Source organism: Octopus bimaculoides, chromosome 11 (assembly GCF_046866305.1).
Source record: "Octopus bimaculoides isolate indiv1 chromosome 11, ASM4686630v1, whole genome shotgun sequence".
Classification (NCBI taxonomy): Eukaryota; Metazoa; Mollusca; class Cephalopoda; order Octopoda; family Octopodidae; genus Octopus; species Octopus bimaculoides.
The window spans coordinates 28,742,014-28,766,490 of NC_142938.1; the positions used below are offsets into that span (position 1 = coordinate 28,742,014).

General features: G+C 35.8%; 1 protein-coding gene across 1 annotated transcript in view; it reads right to left on the reverse strand.

The window, feature by feature from the left end:
* Positions 1–24,477, reverse strand: part of LOC106874263 (protein FAM161B) — an 81,152-nt gene that overhangs the window by 19,183 nt on the left and 37,492 nt on the right. Inside the window, exons 3-4 of the mRNA XM_014921923.3 lie at positions 14,349–14,486; positions 4,509–4,596 (exon numbers count right to left, since the gene is read on the reverse strand). Of these exons, the coding sequence (XP_014777409.1) occupies positions 4,509–4,596; positions 14,349–14,486 (226 nt within the window). The remainder of the gene's footprint in view (positions 1–4,508; positions 4,597–14,348; positions 14,487–24,477) is intronic.

Consider the following 24,477-nt stretch of genomic DNA (forward strand, 5'->3'; position numbering starts at 1 on the left):
AATTTGCCTTTCATCCTTTCATGGTCAATGAAAAAAGTACCAGTGGTGTGCTAGAGTCAATCTAATTGACTACTCATTTCCACCAAAATTTCAGGCCTTGTGCCTCAGCTGGCAGAATTGTTAACACACTGGACAAAGTGCTTAGTAGAGGAGGAGGAGGAGGAGTGGTTGCCATATTGCCTAAAGCCACTGGATTCCCTACCAAACACTGCAGTTTTTCACCAAGCTCCCTAAATAACTAACATACTACAATCCAAATTAACACCCACCACATGATGGTGTATACAGAAAATCATGTACTTCACTAATTTTCAAAGAGCAACATAACAGACCTACAATTAATATTATTTTAGCCATAAGGTGGCAAGCAGGTAGAATTGTTAGCATGCTAGGCAAAATGCTTAGCAGTATTTCGTCTGTCTTAACATTCTCATTTCAAATTCTAGTATGGTCGACTTTGCCTTTCATCCTTTTGAGGTCGATAAAATAAGTACCAGTTGTAAATGACATACCCACTTCCCCAAAATTTCTGACCCTGTGCCAAAATTTGAAATCAGTATCATTCTAGCCATGATCACAATCCATTTTCCCCACCAAACAATTTCATTTAATGTGTTCGTTGTTTTTTTAAGATAGTTTGATGTGATCTGAAGGAAATTTGGATGCTATTTCTAGCAGTTTAAGTGACCATATAGAGACTCCCTTATTGTCTTGAGAAATCAATTGTAACTGTTACTGCCCAGTCTACCCAGCTGTAAATAGGACTTAGGCTCATTAAGCGAGAAATTGTCTCAATTTCTATGGCATATTCAATACCCACCCACTAAATGGGATACCAGTCCCTCATAGGGTTAATCTCCACCCAACTCCCTAGCTGTTGCTGGTACACATTTCCAGCTGAGTGGAGAGGAACTACATGAAATAAAATGTTTTACTCCAGAACAGAACACACCATTCAGCCTGGGAATCAAAACCACAGCCTTATGATTGTGAGCCCGACTAGGCCAATGATTCTCAACCATTTTCTACCTATGGACCTCTTTGACTACTTTTTTACTCTCGTGGAGCCTCATAACCATTTGATGTGTAAAAACTAGTTTTATAGATACTTCTTCCAAAATTCTTATTTTGCTTTTCACACATTAACTTATGTAGGTTGAAGTATGTAAAGCGTTAGAGAAAGAAATTTAGCTGTTTTTTGCAATAAATACATCCAAAGCAAAACGTCTATATGGACCCATAAAATACTACTGTGGATCTCCAATTTATTATTTTGCTTGCATTGACACCCAGAACTCTATGGACTTCAAGAGGTCATATGGACTCTGGTTGAGAACCGCTGAACCAGGCCATGAACCTAGCAAATGGAGGCTAAAAACAGTCACCTGTCTATGGTACCTCATTCACGAGCTGAGTTTGTCTTCTGTTAGTGATCTACCTTTTAAAAATAGCAACTAAATTTCCTTCAAGTCACAGCCTACTATTTTAACCCCTTAGCATACAGATTATTTTGTCAAATGTAATATTTATCCATGTTGCTTTGAATTAATTACGCATTATCTCATAGCCTTGAGATTTCATTGATGTGATTGTTTACTTTTAGTATGACATTGTAGGGTATGTGTGAGAGACCAGATTTGGCTAATTTGAGCATTAAACAAGTAGAATATTTTGGCAAGATATGGCCAGATTAAATGCTAAAGGGTTAAAATAAAAAAACAGATACTTTGGACAGTGTAGTCTTGATATACAAAAACAAAGGACTGGAGGGTCATTGTTGGAACACTGTTTGTCAGAGATTGGTTGAATCCAAACAAAGTCAGAGTTAAGCAACAGCAGCAGCAACAACGACAACAACAAAAATAGTAACAATAACAGGAACAACAACAATGATAATAACACTAATAACAAAAACAGGAACAATAACAAAAGCAACAACTAGGTGAGGTTGTCTGCTGCAAAACACTTTTTTTTTAACCTCTTGAATACCAGAACTTTGTAACAAAATTTTTTAAAAAAGTATAAAAGAAACAAAGAAAAAAAGAAACAAAAGATAAAAAGAAAAATCTAAGTTCTAGTTTGTTTAACAGCTGTGGTTTCTGCTTGGGTGGCCATCTACAGTTCAGAGAAATCTAATACATATTATTTATTCATTCAGTTGAAGTATACAGACCTAATTCTAACACAAAATTTAATTTCTCTCCAAAATTTATTTATTTATTTTTTTATAGATTACCTCCCCCACATCACCACCACCACCACCACCACATTCCACTCCCCTCCAATGTCATCGATATTCATCTTTCTACTGATTCCAGTTAAAACAAGTTTCTTCGGATTCTTTGCCCCTCCACACACCACACCCGCCCATCCACCCATGCATGCGCTAACAGCCATTGATTAGGCTACAGCATGTGAGCAATGATAAATCAATATTGAAATAGTTTGAATTAGGAGGTGGGTAGAGAGAAAAGAAACAAAAATATTAATTTGATTTACATATGTATTAATATTATATTTAGTAGTATTGTTCCAATAAAATAAATTTTCAATATTAGTAGTATTATTATCATTAACAATAACTTTATTATCATGATGTTTAAAGAAAAAAATCTAATTAGATAAAAGGATAAAAGACATCATCATCATTATTATTATTATTATTATTATTATTATTATTATTATTATTATTATCATCATCTTTTTGTTGTTAGTATTCTTCTTATTATTATTATTATCACTATCATTATTATTATTAAGGTGGCAAGCTGGCAGAATCGTCAGCATGCTGGAAAAATTGCTTAATAGCATTTCATCCATCTGTATGCCGAGGTCAACTTTGCCTTTCATCCTTTTGGGATTTGATAAATAAGCACCAGTTGAGTACTGGGGTTAATGTAATCAACTATGCCTATCCCCCAAAATTTCAGGCATTGTACCTATGGTAGAAAGTATTATTATCATTATTTTTATTATGACAATAAGCTGGTAGAATCATTAGCACCCTGGACAAAATGGTATTCCTTCTGGCATTTATGTACCAAGTTCAAATTCCACTGAGGTTAGCTTTGCCTTTCATTCTTCCATGCTAGATAAGATAAATACCAGCCAAGCTCTGGGGTTAATGTAATCAATGACTTCCCTCTCCTAAAATTACTGGCCTTGTGCCAAAATTTGAAAGAATTATTATTATAATGGTTGAGGCCCACTTTGCCTTTCATCCTTTCGGGGTCAATAAAATAAGTACCAGTCAAGTACTAGGGGTCAATGTAATTGACTATCCCACTCCTCAAAAATTTCAGGCCTTGTACCTATAATAGAAAGGATTATTATTATTATTATTATTATTATTATTATTATTATTATTATTATTATTATTATTATGTCTTCTCATGTGTTACCCATATGGCCGTAGTCTCTGGCACACCATCAGTTATGACAACAAAGGTTCCAGCTGATCCAATCAATGGAATGGCCTACTGGTGAAATTAATGTGCAAGGGCTGAGCACTCCACAGACACATGTACACTTAACATTATTGTCAAGGAGATTCAAAGTGACACAGAATGTGACAAGGCTGGTTCTTTGAATTACAAGTACTACTCATTCTTTCCAGCTGAGATGATTGGAGCAACATGAAATAACATGTCTTGCTCAAGGACACAATGCACCACAGGGAATCAAACACACGACCTTATGATTGTGAGCCAAATGCCCTAACCACTAAGTCATGTACATTCACAATATTACCAATGGCAATATACAAGAACAACATCAACCACCACCACCACCATCATCATTATCATCATCATCATAATCATCATCATTGTTATTAATACTGTTATTATTGAAGTTGATGTGTTGAAAACCTATATTTTAACACAATTGTCTAAAATTGAAAAATAGATATAAATAATGTTAACATCTCGATACAGTTATTGATATGGCAAACAGTCTCAAATATGTTTCTATGCCACTGGAGGAATTGATTTTTCTATTGAATTCAAGAGAGTTGTAGTAGAAGTAGACTTTAATAAAAAAGCACAACACAGATGCCAGTAATATGGGCAAAAATAAAGAGCTCAATCATTAACACTTAATTATAGCTTTTTTTCTCAAAAATTTTAATCAGCTATACATATGACTAGTGAAGGTACATAATGTAGTGGTGAGGGTGTAAAACTCAGTATCATAAAGCTTCAGGTTTGATTCCTAGACAGGACAATGCATTGTGTTTTTGATCATGTTTTTCCAGTCTTTCCAGCTATAGTGAGCACCAGTCAAGTACTGGTGTAGTCCTCTCTCTCTCTCTTTCTTCAGCTGGAGTCCCATTTCCTGACCGAAATAATTAGCACAAAAAATAACAGCTAATTATCCTATAATAATGATAATAGCAGTGATGGCAACAATGATGATGTCGATAACAATAACCTCATGATGGCAATGTCAATGCTGATGATTACTCTGATGACATCAATGATGATGATCAGGATAATGTTGGTACTTACTGTTTCAACTTGTTCAAACAGTAGAGGTCGATTCTTCAAACGATGGTAAATATCTTGAAGCTCCTTCAAGTAATCCTGTTGCTGTTTTCTACACAATTATAATGGTAAAACATTAGAACAATATGCATTGCTATTCTGCATTTTAAACAAGCTGTCCTCAACTGACCTTACAATGAAACTAAACTATTGTTATACTGCTGCAGCTCCCAATCAAGAGCTCAGGATATAATTCCAAAACAGTCACAAAACAAAATTCTTTTGGTTTCATTACATCCCTGTGATTTAACAGTTTGGCAAAAGAGACTGACAAAATAAGTACTGGAGTTGATTTGTTTGACTAAACCCTTCAAGGCAGTGCTGCAGTGTGGTTGCAGTCTAAGACAAACAAAAGATGTAAGATGTTTTACAATAAGTCATAAGAGCAATGATATGGGCCACAGCACAACATTAAGTAGAAAAAAAAACATAGAAATATTTGAGTCAAAGAGAAAGCCTCCATGTGGTTGCTTGATCTGCTAGAAATAGTAAGCAAATCTCTATTTCATCAATATTTGCATTTATGTATCTTTTCATTTTACCCAGGACCTACCAACCCTCTATGATAAATCTTGTACTTCAATACACATGGCCTGTTTTTCTATGCAGTGGACTATTTGGCTAGCTCATTTGGTCTGTTTTGATTACAACATTTTGGATTCCATCCAATTGACATAAGATAATTATAGTACTGATTCTAATACAATCATTCCATGAGGCACTACAGACAGTACAAGAAGCAGTTTGTATAAATTTGTCAAAATGAAATATATTTTCAAGGTTGGATTCGATATAACAATGCTGGAATTTCTAGTCTTGTAGACATTCAGCTTGGTGTCAATTTCTTACATTTGCTTGTATTATTTACTCATATACATTATATCTTAATATATAAAATACTAGGTCACATGTCAATTTTATTGTTTGCTTATTGTATTCCTTCTTTCTGTGAAACTGAAAAAGCAATGATTGTACAAAGAGAGGAGAAAGATGAGAGAGAAAGAAAGATAAATTGGATAGATAAATAGGTATGTAGAAGATTGATAGTAGTTTATTGTGGCTCCGCTTTTTGTAAAACTAGAAGGAGAAAGCAATGACTGTGCTGAGAGAGGAGAAAGAAAGAAAGAGAGGGGGGAAGTATAATAATGGCAGATAAATTAGATAGATAAATAGGTAGAAAAGTGACAGGATAGGAGAGGCAGAGAAAGAAGTACTTACCAGTTTGTGAGACAAGCAATCATATGAGCAAATAGTGAAATATAGAGTAGGGAAGGGAAATGAGTGAGATGGAAAAAGATAAAGTAAGAGAAAAACAGTGGAAAGAAAATAAACTATACAATTCAGAGGGATAAATAGAGAGGTAATATGATAAAATAAGAGATAGACATAGAATTGATAATGATATCAGGGTTTTGCTGCAAGGGGGAATGTCCGTGTGTGTGTGTGTGTGTGTGTGTGTGTGTGTGTGTGTGTGTGTGTGTGTGTGTGTGTGTGACTGAGAAATGAAGAGAAATGAAGAGAAATGACAGAGGCAGATTTTGACTGAGACAAAATAGTGAGGAGGGGTATACACACACACAAACAAACACACACACACACATCTTGAAAGAGAGGGAAGAGAGAGTGATTGCCCAGGAGGAATACAAATAAGTGAGTGAGAATAGTGAACAAAAGTTAAAAGAATAGAAATAAGTGAATGAAGGCAAGACATAATACATGAAGAAAATGGAACAAGGCTTGAAGCAAAAAAAAATTAAGAATTATTAAACAGAAAACAGAAATAAATACCATCATTTTGACAAATATTGTACTTTTACATACATTCACTGACATATATATATATATATATATATATATACAAATGTGTGTGTGTGTGCATGTTTGGGCGCGTGTGACTCTGTGTGTGTGTGTGTAGATGCAGGTTTGTCTGCGTTGTTAAAAAGTTTACTTCCCAACCACATGGTTACAATTTCAGTTCCACTAGATGGCATCTTAAATTAAGTTTTCTATTATAGCCCCGGGCTGACTAAAGCCAGTGAATGTATTTGGTAGATGGTATATGTATATATGTAAGTGTGTGTCTGTTTGTTACTGTCTCTGTCTTGATACTGCATAATAGTTGTAAGAGTGTCACTGTCATCCAAGCAGTGACCTTCATTTCCGTTCTTCCATGAAAAGATGTCTGGTCATGGGGAAATATTACCTTTTACTTGGAAACAGGCAAGCACTGGTGACATGGAAGGGCATCTGGCCATAGAAAATTCATCTCGACAAATTCTGTCTGACCCATGCAAGCATGGAAAAGTGCACATTAAAATGACGATGGTGATTACATTTATATATATATATACATATTTCCTCAAATGTCAGTGGGGAGCCTTAGAAACAGTAGACAGTTTCCGTTATTTATGCGAGCAAGTTAACAATGGTAGAGGTTGTTCTGAAAGCATAGCTGCTAGAATGAGAATAGACTGGGTAAAGTTCAGAGAGCTACTACCTCTATTAGTAACAAAGGACCTCTCCCTCAGAGCAAAAGACAGATTGTATGATGCCTCTGTACAAACAGCTATGCTACATGGAAGTGAAACATGGGCAGTGACTGCTGAGGACATATGATGGCTTGAAAGAAATGAAGCCAGTATGTTCCACTGGAAGGATAATGTTGTTGTGTATATACAACAGAGTGTAAGTGATTTGAGAAAAAAAAACTGGATATACAGGGCATCAGATGTAGTGTGCAAAAGAGAAGACTGCAATAGTACAGTCATGTGATGTATATGAATGGAGACAGTTGCATCAAGAAGGGGTAGACTCAAGAAGACATGGGACAGAGTGGTGAGAAAGGATCTTAGAGGACTGAGACTTCTGGTAGTTTGTTGTGCTTGAGAAGACATGTCAAGCTAAATATATTTTTGGTCATCCTTGCATACAGGCATGTCTCCAGCATCCCCTCTTCAGCTAAGCATTCTTAATGTTTCAGGCTCATGGATGCCAGTGCTATATAAAAAGCATCCATGCCCATGCCATATAAAAAGCAACTGTGCCAGTACCACATGAAAACATCTGTGCTGGTGCTGCATAAGAACACCCAGTACACTCTGTAAAGTGATTGGCATTAGGAAAGGCATCCAGCTGGAGAAACCATGCAAAAACAGATATGGAGCCTGGGCAGCTCTCCAGCTGACCAGCTCCTGTCAAATTATCCAACTCATACCAGCATGAAAAGCAGACATTAAATGATGATGATGATGATGATGATGATGATGATATATATGTATGTATATACATGTGTGTGTGTGCGTGTGTGTGTGTGTGTATACCCACAATAATTGTATGTGCGTTTGTTGTTTACATATATATACGAGATATTACTTTTATACATATTGATGAAGTTACACTACAACAAAATTTTAGTTGAAGAAAGGGTGTATATGATAAATACCATAACTAGATACAGAGAATAACATGTAACATACAATGTAACTAGGTTATGACATCATCGTCTTAACTACATAAACCATGCCTGCATGCATTACATACATACATACATACATACATACATAAATACATACAAACATACATACATACATACAATATTACATATATGTAAATTAGGTCATTTTGAAATTCCACGTAAATCATTCAACTTTCATGAATTGTTTCACCAATTTGGAATTAGTGCCAAAATATATAAACAAACAACCATACAAACAAGTAAGTAAACAAACCTATAAATTACTAAATAAATAAAACCCTTCTCGGCAGGAGGAGTTACAAAAATTTGCAAATAAGACTGTCACAAGCTCAGAGATGCATTTGAAAGGGAAAAGTAGCAGGGAAAGCTGAACTCTTGTGTGTATATGGATAGGGGTTGTTTGAAATAGTTGTCAGAGGTCAAAATGCAGGACACACAAATGCGTCTCTAATTATGTTATAATAAAGTAGTCATTTAACATGGAAAGGAGATTTGATTTCCTAGCTGTAAAAGTCAAACTGTTAGTCATTTATATGGTTGTTGTTGTTGTTGTTTAGTACTAAGCCAGTCCTGGTTAAGCAAATCTATGATCAAAAGCATTCTATCCATGACCATCCATTTTTACTTTTTTTTTTTTTTCAGGATTACATTATTCAATGTAGTTTACTCCTTTTTGAAGAGAGCAGGGTATCGTTTGAGGGAAATTTTGACGCTATTTCTAGCTCATTGAGCAACCATGTTGAGGCAGCCCTCAGTGGCTCATAATTGCCTGCCTGTTTATTTGTTAATTGAGTAATTTATTTATCTTTACCATTCAGTCATGAAAGAAATAGCAGCACCCCAATCCTCTATTTTCTCCAAGGTACCTGAGACAGTGGGGAAGAAAAAAGGATGTTAGCTTCAAACTAGAGATCTGACCTGAGTACCAACAACATGGTGAGCTCCCCTAGAGGTACCCAAGGTACAAGGTGTTGGTATTAAACCTTTTGATGGATTAAGTCTGCTATTTTAGCCAGATTCCCAGGTATTGGTGGTGGGAGGGCTAAAGTTGGCGGGGATGGTAGTTATAGTCATGATGGGACATACAGGTATGATAGGATGTACATCCTTTCATATGGGCAAGGATTAAAAATTTCACTACTGCTGTTCAGGTAGATGCCTTGGAGCTGAGAGTAATATGGCTCTTTCAGAATAAATATTGCCAGATATCATATCCTGACTCTCTAACACTCTAACAATACCTCCACTGTAAGAGAACAGTATTCAGAGATGTTAAACAAAACGGATTGTACTGTAGCACAAAACAGGCATAATTTTAGGTCACATGACAGTTGTGATGCTTTCCAAATTGTCCATAGTTTGTCAAATGTTGACCATGTTATTGCCTTACAAATGTTAACGTCTGTGATGGTAGAGTGCATATGACAGCCCATGTAGCAGAAATTAGCACATAAATTTGACTTCTGTGCAAGGCTTTTAACACCTCTTATGCCATTTACATCTTTGAGTCATTAGACTGTGGCCATGCTAAGGCACTGCCTTGGAGAATTTTTACTCAAATGGATTGACCCCCCCCCCCCAGTACTTATTTTTTTAAAAGCCTGGTACTAATTCTGTTGGTCTCTTTTACCAAACCATGAAGTTATAGTGATGTAAACACAGTCTACCAAATCCACTCACAAGGCTTTGGATGACCTGAGGCTATAGTAGAAGACATCTGTCCAAGGTGTCACACAGGGAACTGAACCTGGAACCATGTAGTTGGGAAGCAAGCTTCTTATCACACAGCCACACCTGCACTGAATCTACATGGATCTTTACTGCCTGTCAGTCAGATAATAAAACTAAGGTGGCTAAAATTCGCAGACCAATATCTTCGTTGATCATTGAACAGATCAACATGTCACTGCACTTTTTTTCTGTAGCCCCAATGTGGATGTTCAAATTTGGAGGTCAGACCTACATGACACATGTCCATGAATTCATACAGAACACAAAATTGTGCCCTGTCTCAGAATTGGCATGCACAGTGTCATCTAACAGCCTGGAAGGAAAGTTGCTCCTGAGTTCAAGTTGACATCCACAAGTGATGAGGTGTAGACAAAAGAAGGACAATAACGCCAATCCACCACCCTTGACTGATGTCTTCTGACCTAACCCGACCACCACCACCACAACCACTACTCAATGTAACACTTTCTTTTCTTAAAGTCAATACTAAAACACTATTTTACCACCCGGCTAACACACTGAGTTCAGTAAGTGCAGGCATGGCTGTTTGCTTAAGCTCACTTTGCAACCAAGTGATTTGGAGTTCAGTCCCACTGCATGTCACCTTAGGCAAGTGTTTTCTACTGTAGCCCCAGGCCAACCAATCAATACCTTATGAGTGCACTTGGTAAATGTAAACTGTGTGGAAGACTGTCATGTGTGTGTGTGTGTGTCCTTGTTTTTGTCCCACCACCACCACCATGGCTTGAAATTGGTGTTGGTCTGTTTACATCCCTGTAATTTAGTGATTTAGCAAAAGAAACTGATAGAATAAATATCAGACTTACAAGAGAAAAGAAAAAAAAACAATAATCCTTTCCGACATAAATCAATCCATATCAACCAATGACCTGTAACCATCTAAGAAGATCTTAACCCTGCCAACTTAATTATTATGTTACCTCATGTCCCATGTCTGTTCTACAACATATCCTATAAATATACACAGACCAACAAGGACATCAAATTCCTCTCAGACTGTTCTTTGCTATCTTCAAAAAAAAAAAACACAAGGAAAACTCATTAGATAATGCAATCAGAGATAATGCTGTGCCTGAAGAAAGGAAAAAATAAGATGGTCACCCTAAGACCGTCTTTGATCATTGGTCAGTTTAATGAATCAGAGTATTGTTGTAAATAACAACAACAATCTATAAATGCTGGCCAGCTCCCCCTCCTCCCCTCACCCCCTTCATTCCTTCCTGTCCCCTTTTCCCTCTTCTTCTGTCTTCCTCCCACCTCTTCTTTCATTTCCCTCAGCCTCTTCCTTCCCTGTCCTTCCTCTCCTCTTTCCCCTCTTCTTCTCTCTTCCTTCTTTTTCTTCCCTTGTCTTTTCCTTTACCTACCCTGTCCTCCTCTCCTCTTCTTCATCTTCAGCGAGCAAATAAATTCTCATCCTTCATTACAATCATGAGACAGCAACCATAGCAACCTCTAATTGCATACAGGACAACTTGATATAAAACTGTGTAAGCTTACAACATTATAATAAGATAATGTCAGTGAAGACCATTCCACAACACATGAAGTCTCTACACTTGCATAGAGGTATCATTCCCCTATACTGCTAACACAGACAGGCCACTGTTAAATTTCTGAAACTGTCAACATAGTTTTCATAGACATTTTCCAATTGTTTTTCAATGCTGTTTTTAAATCAAGCAGGAGGATTAATAAGGTGATAAAGTAGTGCTGTTTGAAATAGGTGACAGATGTCTAATGGTTAAATGATTAACCATTATAATCATGATCACTCTAGCTGGAAAAAATATAATTTGCAGCAGATGTCTCTAATTTAGCTAACAAACAGACATAGCAACTATAACTGCATGTTATTATCCTAAACAAAATTCATTGCACCTACACGTTTGATACTCTCTCTCTTTTTCTCTTTCATTAACTCTAAGTTAGCATGATCAATGGTGAGTTGGGATAAAAAGAGAGAGCAGTCACTATTTTCTCATATCTGCCATCTTCAATGAACACAGTTTTTGAATAAACGTTTGGCCACTTAATATCCAGTGTGAAACAAATTGATAAGATTAATTGCAATGGATCTAAGATACTATACTTTGACGAACATATATATATATATATATATATATATATATAAATATATATATATATATATATATATATATATATATATATATATATATATATATATATATAAATATATATATATATATATATATATATATATATATATATATATATATATATATATACACACACATATATATATATATTTTATATATATTTTATATTTATATATATATATAGATTCAAGGCTTGAATATGGTACTTATGCGAAGGCACCCGAATATCGCATCCCAAAAGGATGGGTGATTAAAATCAAACAATAAGCAACACGGATTTCAAAAGTGATTGCAGTACGCACGTTTCATGCTACTTCAATTTATTTAAGTAATGTGAGCATTACCTTAAATGCAATATGAAGAGCAATCTTCAGCTGTACGAAAATGTAGAAAAAAGACATATTATAAATGTGGCAACATATTAAATCCAAGTGGGAGAGAGCATACATAAAATCCACATGTGAGGAAGAATATATAAGTCCATCTTGACATAGCGGGGTCCTCACATGTGGATTTTATGTATGCTCTCTCCCACTTGGATTTAATATGTTGCCACATTTATAATATGTCTTTTTTCTACATTTTCGTGCAGCTGAAGATTGCTCTTCATATTGCATTTAAGGTAATGCTCACATTACTTAAATAAACTGAAGTAGCATGAAACGTGCGTACTGCAATCACTTTTGAAATCCGTGTTGCTTATTGTTTGATTATATATATATATATATATATATATATATATATATATATGTATATCTGTGTGTGTGTGTGTGTGTGTGTGTGTGTGTGTGTGTGTGTGTGTGTGAAAAAGTGCCACACCCTAGCAGTTGAGGGAACCTGTGGAAGAGGTAGGCCCAGGAAGTCCTGGGATGAGGTGTTGAGGCACGACCTTCGAACATTGGGCCTCACCGAGGCGATGACTTCTGACCAAGACCTTTTGAAATATGCTGTGCATGAGAAGACCTGGCAAGTCAAGTGAGACCTAAATTCAAGGCCTCTGCCAGGGGTGTAGCCAGCCTACTTATGCATACCTTTCCTTCATTGGACACTAAACTCCACTCGTGAAGGCCTGTTGAGGCAAGTGAAATCAAAATCGAACTAAATTCGACAACTGGCACCCATGCCAATGTCGTCTCCTTCATTGGACACGAAACTCAGCTTGTGAAGACCTGTTGGGGCAAGCGAAAGTGAAATCGTGATGGCACCTGTGCCCAGCGTCGTCTTCCTGGCACTTGTGCCGGTGGCATGTGTAAAGACATTCGAGCGAGACCGTTGCCAGTGCCACTGGACTGGCTCCTGTGCAAGTGGCACGTAAAATATACCATTTTGAGCATGGCCGTTGCTAGTACCACCTGACTGGCCTTCGTGCCGGTGGCACGTAAAAGCACCCACTACACTCTTGGAGTGGTTGGCGTTAGGAAGGGCATCCAGCTGTAGAAACTCTGCCAAATCAGATTAGAGCCTGGTGTAGCCATCTGGTTCACCAGTCCTCAGTCAAATCGTCCAACCCATGCTAGCATGGAAAGCAGACGTTAAACGATGATGATGATGATATATATATATATGTATTATATGTATGTATGTGTGTGTGTGTGTAAGTCATCTAAGAGTCTATAAGTCAGGAAAAAATGCATTCATATCTCTGTCAGTAGAGTGGGTATATTAGTTAAAATGTACAGTATTATATATCCATTACAGCCAATCTTACCAATCAATTTCGGGCTAAGGATTCAATGTAGTGTTAGGTAACAGTCTGATTATGTAACTCTGCACTCATCAGAGGTAGTCATATTTCATTCCATAACAGCTACCACTAATGAGCGCAAGGTTACATAATTTGACTGTTACCTAACACTCTGTTGAATGCCTAGTGCAAAACCAATTGGTAAGATTGCCATAATGAATATATGATACTGTACACTTTGATAAATATACATATATATATACACACACATGCACACACATAGTATTATTGTGTTCAAGATCATAACAACAAACTGGGTTGACAAAGGAGATACAACTTGTTAGAAACAGCAACTGAATCCCACTCAAGTCATTTCACAAGAAATAAAGAGAGAACAAGTTGCATAAATAATCCTAGGTAGATTATTATGTCTGAATTAAAGGCAGCTCATGACTGCTTGATGAGAGCTGACTGACCTAACAGTAAACAGCAATAACGAAGACAGTAGCAAACAACAAAAAACAACAGAAAATAACTGCAAATCAACAAGAGAACCTCTTTGCAACTGTTTCACGTGATAGAAATAGAAACCAAATTTCCCTCCTATCATACACTACTGTCTTTAAAAAAGGAAGGATATGTTGGATAATGATGAATTTCTAGATATCCTAACCTGCAAGAGACCTGGATGGAGTATCTTAGATCATAAGTCAGCATAATCAATGCTGCCTTGGGCTAAAATCAGCAACTACAATGGATACTAAGAAGTAACTCACATGTAAGATGGAATTTTATTCTCTGCAACTGGATTTCTCGCGTAGCTGCGGACTTTGTCTTGAATTTCCTTCCGCAAATGTTTGTTATGACATTTGTTGTTTACACATCCTTTTGAATTCTGATTTTCTATTTTCATCCTGAAATGAAAATTCCATTTTTACATATATGTGTGTGTGTGTGTGTGTGTGAATACATAAACATATAAATCATCAACATAATATAATGTTCATGTTCCATATTGACACAGCTTAGACAATTTGACAACCATCGAACATGGAATTCTAGATGATGACGATGAGGAGGAGGAGGAGGAGGATGATGATGATGATGATGATATGTGTCTGTGTGTGTAGATACATGTATATATGTATGTATATATGTGTGTGTAGATGTGTATGCATATATATATATATATATATATATATGAAAAAACAGATGCAATCTTCCTAGTGAGGCTTCTGCAGGAGAAATACTTGGCAAACCATTATTTATTGCTTTCATTGACTTGGAGAAAGCATCTGACAGATTACCACATTAAGAAAACAAGGCATTGATAAATGGCTTGTGAGAGCTGTATAAGCCATGTACAAAGATGCAGTAAAGTGAGTATCAACAATGATTTCAGTGATAAATTTTGTGTGAAAGTTGAGGCACAGCTTTCAGTTCCCTGTAAGTCATCATAGATCAACAGTCCGTCACAGAGGATTTTAAAACTAGAAATCCATGGGAACTCCTGTATATTGATGATCTACTTCTTATAACTGGATCTGTAGAAGAATTACAGAGGAAATTCTGAGTATGGATGCTAAGATTATATTTGAAAGGCCTTAAGGTAAACTTAAATAAAATAAAGACAAAGATTTTAGTAGGTAGGAAAGGAGGCAGGACCTTGGTACCTTCAGGGAAATGGTTTTACTCAATATATTGAAAAGAGTAGGTATAAGTTCCATATACTGTACCCAATGTAAGCTATGGACATGCAAGAGATGTAGTGGCATCACAAGCAAACGAGCAGAGAACATAAGCTTATGTTCTCTATTAGTTTGCTTGTGATTCCACTACATCTCTTGCATGTCCATAGCTTACATTGCATACAGTATATGGAGTTTATACCTACACTTTAGACTGTTGTGCACCACTGTTCAACCCATGCCAGCATGGAATAAAGACATTGAATGATGATGGTGATGATGATGATGATGATCACACACACACACACACATATATTTTGTATATATAAATATATTATATTATATCATACTGTATTATATTATATATCTTATACATATAGGTGCAGGAGTGGCTGTGTGATAAGAAGCTTGCTTCCTAACCACATGGTTCAAGGTTCAGTCCCACTGCATGCCTCGAGCTGACCAAAGCCTTGTGAGTGAATTTGCTAGATAGAAACTGAAAGAAGCCTATTGCATATATATATATATATATATATATATATATATATATAAGATACCAAAGTGTACGTATGCCACTATATCTATATAAAAAGGAATACTAAAAATGGGACAAGAACACAAAACATCCAGACAGACGATACAAAAAAAAAAAGGATGGGTCATTCGGAGTTTTCTTTCTTCAGTTGAGTTCCAGATTATCTTTGCAATTTTGGCTAGTTATACTCAAGATTGTTCCAATCTGGCTAGCCCCAAAGAAAAACTAAGCTAAGAGCACTAGATTCCTTGGAAGAAAGCAGTTAATATGTCCCTGCCGTAAGGCTTCACTTCCACACACACCAGCTTAATTTAATTCGTCCTTAGTCGAAAGACACCTGTTGTTATGTCCTATTATTTGCATTTGTATTTGTGTACCATTTCTCCGTTTTTTTCCTCCTTGCTTTCGTATACATTCGCTGCTTTCTTCCAAGGAATCTAGTGCTCTTAGTTTAGTTTTTCCTTGGAGCTGGCCAGATTGGAGCAATCTCGAGTATGACCAGCTGAAATTGCAAAGACAATGTGGAACTCAACTGAAGAAAGAAAACTCCGAATGACCCATCCTTGTTTTTCTGTATCGTCTGTCTGGATGTCTTGCATTCTTATCACATTTTTGGTATTCATTTATATATATATATATATATATATATATATATATATATATATATATATATATATATATATATATATATATAGGTATGTGTGTGTATATGTTTGTGTGTCTGTGTTTGTCCCCCAACATCGTTTGACAACCGATGTTGGTGTGTTTATGTCCCTGTAACTTAGCAGTTCAGCAAAAGAGACTGATAGAATAAGTACTAGGTTTACAAAGAATAAGTCCTGGGGTCGATTTGTTCAACTAAAAGCAGTGCTCCAGCATGGCCACAGTTAAATGACTAAGACAAGTAAAAGAATAAAAGAATACATATATATTTATATATATATTATATTACATTATATATATTATGATATATATTATATTACATATTTTGTATATATACACACACATATATGTATACATGCATACATATGTATGTATGCATGCATGTATGTATGTATCATCATCATCATCAACAACAACAATTAATGTTTATCTTCCCCTGATAGCAGCTGTATGACGTTGTGTGTGTGTGTTAAATATAAATGTATTTGCATTTGTGTGGGTATATATATATATATATATATATATATATATATATATATATATATATATATATATATATATATATATATATATATACATATACACATATATAGTTGATATGGGTTGGTCAATATTGAAATTTAAACTAGTGAACAAATATATGTCAACTTTACTTTCAATTGTTCCTTAATTTTTTCTTTTTTTTTTTACCAAAATCAGTTCTCTTTAGAAATCCCTAAACATTTCAAAACAACTGAAATGTCGATAGATACATATGCATTCAGCCCATCTGCCTTCATTTCTCATTACTTGTACTATTATAAACACTGAGATTTAAACTCCAGTTTTAGATCCTGCTGCAAACAGTTAATTGTTGACGTCAGTTACCTAGATTGGAAACATTGTATAAGTAGGAGTATTGAGAGGTGACACATCATAGTCATGGGAATAGAAGAATGAGTCAAGTGTACTGACTGGACCAAGGTGGACTTTGATGGTATCGCAGCCTTGGATAGAGAAACAAAAACTGTTTTTCAAAGAGAGACAGTCACAGCATGCTGTAGCACTTCGTTGTTTGTAATAGTGTTAATGTGTTCATTAGAGAAGGTGTGATTATTAGTCAGGTGTTAAGGAAGGTGGAGTGTGGTCAAAAATTACATTCAATCATGATGTTATCAGCAGCTGAGAGATAATAAATACCTTCTGTGATACTTACTGCCTGACCTCTGACTCCCTATTCAAGCTTGTGTGTGAGAAAGTGAGCGCGTTTGTGTGTGTGTACGTGGGGAGAGAGGCATGTGCGTGTGTGTGTGTGTGTGTGTGCGTGAGTATGTGTACAAATGTGTATGCATATGTGGGTGTGTATGTATGTGTACATGTGTGTGAATGCTCATGTATGCATGTCAGGGTATGTATGAGTGTGTCTCTATGTGAGAGCGTGCATGTATGTGTGTGTATCTGTCTGTGTCGCTTTATACCTATGTATATATGGGTGTATGCCCAGATATACACATGCATATATATGCATGTGTGTGTGTGTATAAGTATTAATACTCATGTATGTAGGCACTTAATTCCACAGCTTGCAATATCAATTTTTTAAGAGTCTCTGATTCTGCATTTACAGTAGAGGCCTGTCGAGATTTTGTTAATTTCCTAGACATTTACTCTAAGGTTAAATTATTTTACATATACTGATTGCAAAATTAAAAGAATAAAAAGCTACATTACATCCAGAAATCCTTCAATCAAAAAGAATAATTAATTGCTTTGTAAGAACGACCGTGCGAACCAAAAGAAGAAATGGTGACGAATGGAAAACAGGCTCCTTTTAATGTGTTGCATGGTCGACACAAAATATAAAATATGTTATAATACTATAACATAGAGAACTAAGAAGTTTGCCAGGAAGGACAAGATAGGAACGCAACCGATAAAGATGAATAACAGTAAGATTTATTGGAGCATTAAATTGTATGTCTGTGTGTGAGTGAATGCAACATAATAAAACACGATATAAGACAGGCCGTCATGTAAACAGAAGAGTGTGTATACAAATGTATGTATGTGTATGTAAGAGTTACAGAGTATAGATAAGAGTCAGTAACACGGATAAGGAAATATACCAGTTCTGTTAAGGTACACAGTAGTATTGCTAATCTGTATGTAAGAGGTTGAGGCGTTAGGCAGAGCTAAGTCAATTGTCGTGAAGTTGGGGCTTCTATGCCGGGCCGGGCTACTTGATACAGATGTTCTTCGCAGGTTGAGTTCTGGCTGTTAATTTCGTGGTGAACAATTCACACAAACAGGGTCGAGAAGCTGCAGTGGCTGTTTGGTAGCTTGTGTACGTAGAGTCGTGTTGACGCTGGGGAAGTTGAACGATGCTGGTGATGTCGTCGCTGGAACTGGCTGGTTGGTTGGTGCTGTGTTGTGTGTGTGGTCCATGACCAGATCTGTGAGGATCTGAGCCGCGACGAATTGCCGCGGATAATTTAGGCTATTTATAGGAAAATAGGGGCTCCAGAGAGCATTAGAAAAACACTCTATCACGTGACCTTATTAGTGGCTACGGTTGGTCGGTTTGCGTCCTGGCGCGAACAGGAGTGGAGACAGTTGCCGCTCAAATAATAGTCAGTCAGGTAATGACAGGGAAAGAGTTGTTTTCTGCTACGCTCACATTTGTTTATATATAAACGTGAGAGAGGTAGTTTCACTACAGCTTAGTTAAGAATATTTCTTTAACCTGTTAGCATTTAAACCAGCCATAGCCAGCCCAAATATTCTACCTGTTTAATATTCAGAGCAGACAGATCTGGCTTCTCACAAATACTCAACAATGACATTCTAAAAATAAACAATCACATCACTAAAATCTTGAAGCTATAAGATGATGAATGATAAATTTAAAATAGTGTGAATAAATAAGTTTGATATTGCTATTCTTTGTGAAAGACACAAAAATATTTCCTAAAAATATATAATGGACTAACAACATGATGTAATTACATAGTCTTCCAGCCTTTCTGAATCATTCTCACACACATAAATTGCCTAATAAACTTTCTAAGCCTGATAGCCAAATGTGATGAGCACTAACAGAACTTTTTTTGTTAGTTTCTGCTCAACACTCAGAGAGAGCATGCATGGATATACAGCTCACTCACTACAGTTGTTATTAATTCTGCAATTCATTGAACAAACTATCACAAAATACCATCTGCATATTTCATATCCAAAAGTTAGAAGACCTTTGACATTTCCCTATCCTATTTATTTTTTCCTGGATATTTTCCTGTGGATATTCCTCTAACTGAAATGAAGAAATATTTCAACAAGACAATGCAAAATTTGTGCAATGAAATGAGACAGTAGCAGAATAAAAATTCATAAACACTTTTAATATTTGTATCTAATCTGTAATGTTTTCTTATGTGTAACACCATGTTTCCATACCATGTTACCACACCAAATAAATAATGCCTGTTTATTGCAAATAAAGTATGTTTACTCTCTTATTATTTTTTACTCCTTTTTCTGCTTTCTTTTAGTTATAATCAGAAAATATATGTATTAAAAAAAAAATGTGATGTTTCATGATTACCTGAATGGGTTTTTATTGTGTATCATCTAATAACATACAATATTAAATAGAAGAATGTTTTCAGCAATAATAAACAACAGAAAGTGTACATTCTAAGTAAAAAAAGAATTCGATTCAAAATAAAACACATGCTGGGAAATAATTCATCTGGGAAGGGGTTAAAGCTATCCCAATATCTTCAAAAGAACAAGTTTTCAATGAAATCTCTGTACACTGCAATGAAGTCCTTAGAAGAAGAAGTTTTAATATGGAAGAAGTAAAATAGATCCCTAATTAAACCAGTCCCTTGAAAAGAAGTAAAAACAGAAAAGAACACATCTCTGGTACACTTCACCTTTCAATTTACACAGGGGCCTCAATTGCCTTAAAAATGTGAGGGGAACAAACCAACATTTGTTGATTTTTAAAGGAGCATGTTAATATTGCTTATGGTGCCTTTCCCAGACCCTGTCAATAAGGAAAATTTTATGCTAATTAAATTTTATATACTCAAATGAAGTTCAGATATAAAAATAATAAGCTTCAAAAAATTTATATTAAATAAACAAAAAATAAAACAGATGTTTGAATAAAAAATATGAAGTAAATTTATTGTCTGTTAGAACTTTCCAAATGTATCATATCTTGCATCATAGCTATCAATGAATTAATTTAGCAACTTCTTCGCAACTAATCTTTTTCAAAACATCTCTACAAATGTGGCAAAGTAGAGTATGATTCAGCCTTTGCTGAGTCATGGTCGATTGCAGTCAAGTTTTGAGTGTCCACAGAGAGCTAAAAGATATTTTAGCTTCACAGGAACTGGTTGGAAACACTAAAAGTAACCTGAGCAATTGCTCAACATTTGGAAACATGTGACGGACTTCTCATTGCATTTCACTGAATATTTTATGATGATTCTTGAGAGATGGTCCACTGTGGTGATTTCTATAAAAATGTATTTCATTCTTTAAAGAAAATTCATCAAGCTCTGGATACTGCATGATCACTTCAGCACAAAAATTTCCATTGAGTAAAATATTGCTCAGTTTTCCATAAGCTGCTAAATTCTGTGATAAAAAAATAATCTTTCAAATTTGCTATTGCAGTCAGAGGAACAGGGGGTGCAGGGGGGTGCACTTGCACCCCACCCCAAAAAATTTTGTGGGGAGTGCAAAATTCAATATTGCACCCCCTACATACCTTTCTCAGGCTTAGAAAATATTGTTTAAAAATTGATGTGTAAGAAGTTGAAGTTAGGTTTCTTCACAAAATAAGAACTAAAATAAATAAAAAGAAAATCTCCCCCAAATCCCTAGAAAGATATATTACTGAACTAAAGTATCCACTACATAAAAATTAAAATTATAAATATATTTACCTATATATGTATGTATGTGTATATATATATATATATATATATATATATATATATATATATATATATATATATATATATGCAACAACAGCCACACCCACTCTGCTGAACACTCAACTCCACAGTCAAGAGTCCTTCACAGTTCAGCTGTCCACTTCCTCATTTCCTTGGAATACCACAAGTGATCCATCATCATCAGTGTTATTTTGATCTACTACTGCCCTTACCACAACTAAACAATAGCCACAACAAGATCAGCATTGGAAGTCAATCTTCAATACTAGAACAATTGAAGACCTATTAAATTCCACAATCAAGAGCCCTTCACAATGTAGCTATCCATTTCCTCTGAATACCAAAATTGGGTCCATCATCATCATCATTGCCATCATGTTCTACTGCTATTACCCTTACCACAACTAAACAATAGTAACAACAAGATCAGCATTGGAAGTTATTCATCAATACTAGAATACTTATTGACCTACTAAACAACACAGTCTCTAGCTCTTCTCTGCAGTCAAGCCACTGAAATTTTTCTCAGAATAATGCAAGAGATCCATCATCACCATCGTCATCCTATTCTACTGTACTACCATTACCACTACTGCTGCTCCAATTAGAGAAGAATCACTCCTTTCTTCCCCCACTGTCCATGTCAATCTGAATGTATACCTGATACCTCCATGCTAAATCTGCCAATTGTAAATAAAAGAAAATTATGAACACACAAAACCCCCAAATATGTCACTATTCTCAACATGACAGATTATGCATGTGCAGTGACTGTAACTTCACCATTTACCTGGGACAGGATGCACCATTCATACAGGCAACACTAGCCAACATCAAACCACACATCTTACAACACCATTACCACCACCACTAAATGCTAAACAACACTTAATAGCTTCTACACATGTAACCCGAAATCCTAAAATCTGTTGCTATCCCCAACACAAAAGGTTGTTTCTGATGTGTGACTGTCTCTTCACTCATCTTCCAGGGACTCGATGCACTACTAAAAGAATAACATCAAACTACCATCAAATCCACTGTAGAAACATCCCTTACAAGGCAGTATTGGTGCAGACTTTCGTCGAAACCCAAAGTCATGCAGGTATCTACTGGGTACAATAGTAAAATCAACAGTGCAACCATACCAACTCCAGACAACTACACCTCTCAAAACAAGAAAATTCTTTTTTTAGCGATGATGAATCTGGCAAAAGACATTAAAAAAAACTTCTAGTTCCCATGCAGCACCAGCCAATGCTACTACCCCAGTACACAACCACACCATTGCTTTCATTAACCCACAATCTCAACTCAATAATAATGTCAAATGTGCAAGGTCTTTCACACTTCACAAATCAAACAAAAGTATCATATCTTAGAGATCTTGCACGGCAAGAAAAGACAATGTGTAGCACAAAGTGAAATGCACCTGACTCCTGGCATATTGGATGTGGAAGTACATATGTCAGGTTATATACTACTCAGAACTAACTACAGAATACAGAAACAAAGTGAAGAAGACCTAGCAACAAATGTCCTCCTCTTCCACTCCAACACAGTGTGTGATATATTAATAATGCATGTGGTTGATCTCAATTTGATCATAAGCATTACCTACTGTCTTCCTGATGCAGCCTACCATGGAGATCACTTCAAAGAGGCTAACCTACAGGCCAATGTACTTTGAGCAGGGGTCTTTAATTTTCTTAGTCTCAGCTGACCTGAGGGCTATATCCAACCTGAAATTAAACAACTGACCAGGAGAGATATGAGTGCTTTTCTCGATACCACTAAATACTTCCTCATACAATAAATCATTACCTGTCCAACTAGGGGAAATAACATACTCAACCTAGTCTTTACCACCAATACAGACTTCATTCACAATGTTCTGGTCATTTCCACAGCTATTTCCGACCATAACATTATACAAGTATCAATGAGGGCAAGACACACAAATGACATCAAACAACTCACTCCACATAAACTTGATTTTCAGGAAGGCCAAGTGGAAGGAAATCAAAACTGAAATCCTCGAAACAAACTGGTCTCTGCATATTGGGAACTCCAATGTTAACATGGGAATGAAGTTTCTGTACGAAGAGTTAATCAGGATCTGTTGAAAGCATGACCAACATAAACACATTTATTCCTGCAAGCACTTGATTCCGTGAGATAAACAGATACTAATGTGTAACAGAACCAAACCAACAAAGTAACAAGAAACTAAACTCTCTTAACAGTTGAGATTGAGAAAAAAACAAAAAAGAATATTGAACTAGGCCTAAAACTATCTCATGAAAAAGAAATTTCGTTAAGGGAACAACGAGCAGTATAAAATATAAAATCTATTTCTAAGTTTTTTTTCCACTTTTCTAAACAAAAATCAGCTACATATAACCAGATTGGCTATCTACTGGATCGAAACAGATCATATGCAAATGATTCATCAAAAATATGCACATTCTTGAGTTGACATTATGATAGTGCATTTTTCCAACCTATAATTAACAAAATAATGTATGAGCCAAATGAATTCTTTGACATCCTACCTAGAACCCACTTGTAGAAACACATCTAAAAATTAATGACATGATAGAAGATGATATACTTACAGCAAATGACCTAGATTGAAACCCCATATCTGAACCAGATGGTCTCCTAGCCATACTGCTAAAAACGTGCAAAAACAGTCTCGTGAAACCATTAAGGATGCTATTTCAAAAGTCGCTAGATACCGGTGGATTTCCAGAACTACTGAAAGACACAATAGTGGCACCGATACACAAAGGAAGGTAGCAGAGCTGAAGCTAAAAATTACAGTCTTATTTCTCTCACATCTCACACATTTAAAATTATCAAATGCATTGACCAAAATAGAATTATTACATAACTTGAGGAAAACAATCTCGTAGATGACATACAGCAAGGTTTTTAGACTGGACAAAGTTGCCTTTCACAACTATTACAGCACCATAACACTATTCTTAATAATCTCTTGAGAGGAAATGACACTGACTGTATATATTTTCATTTTGTTAAGGTATTTGATAAGATTGTCAAG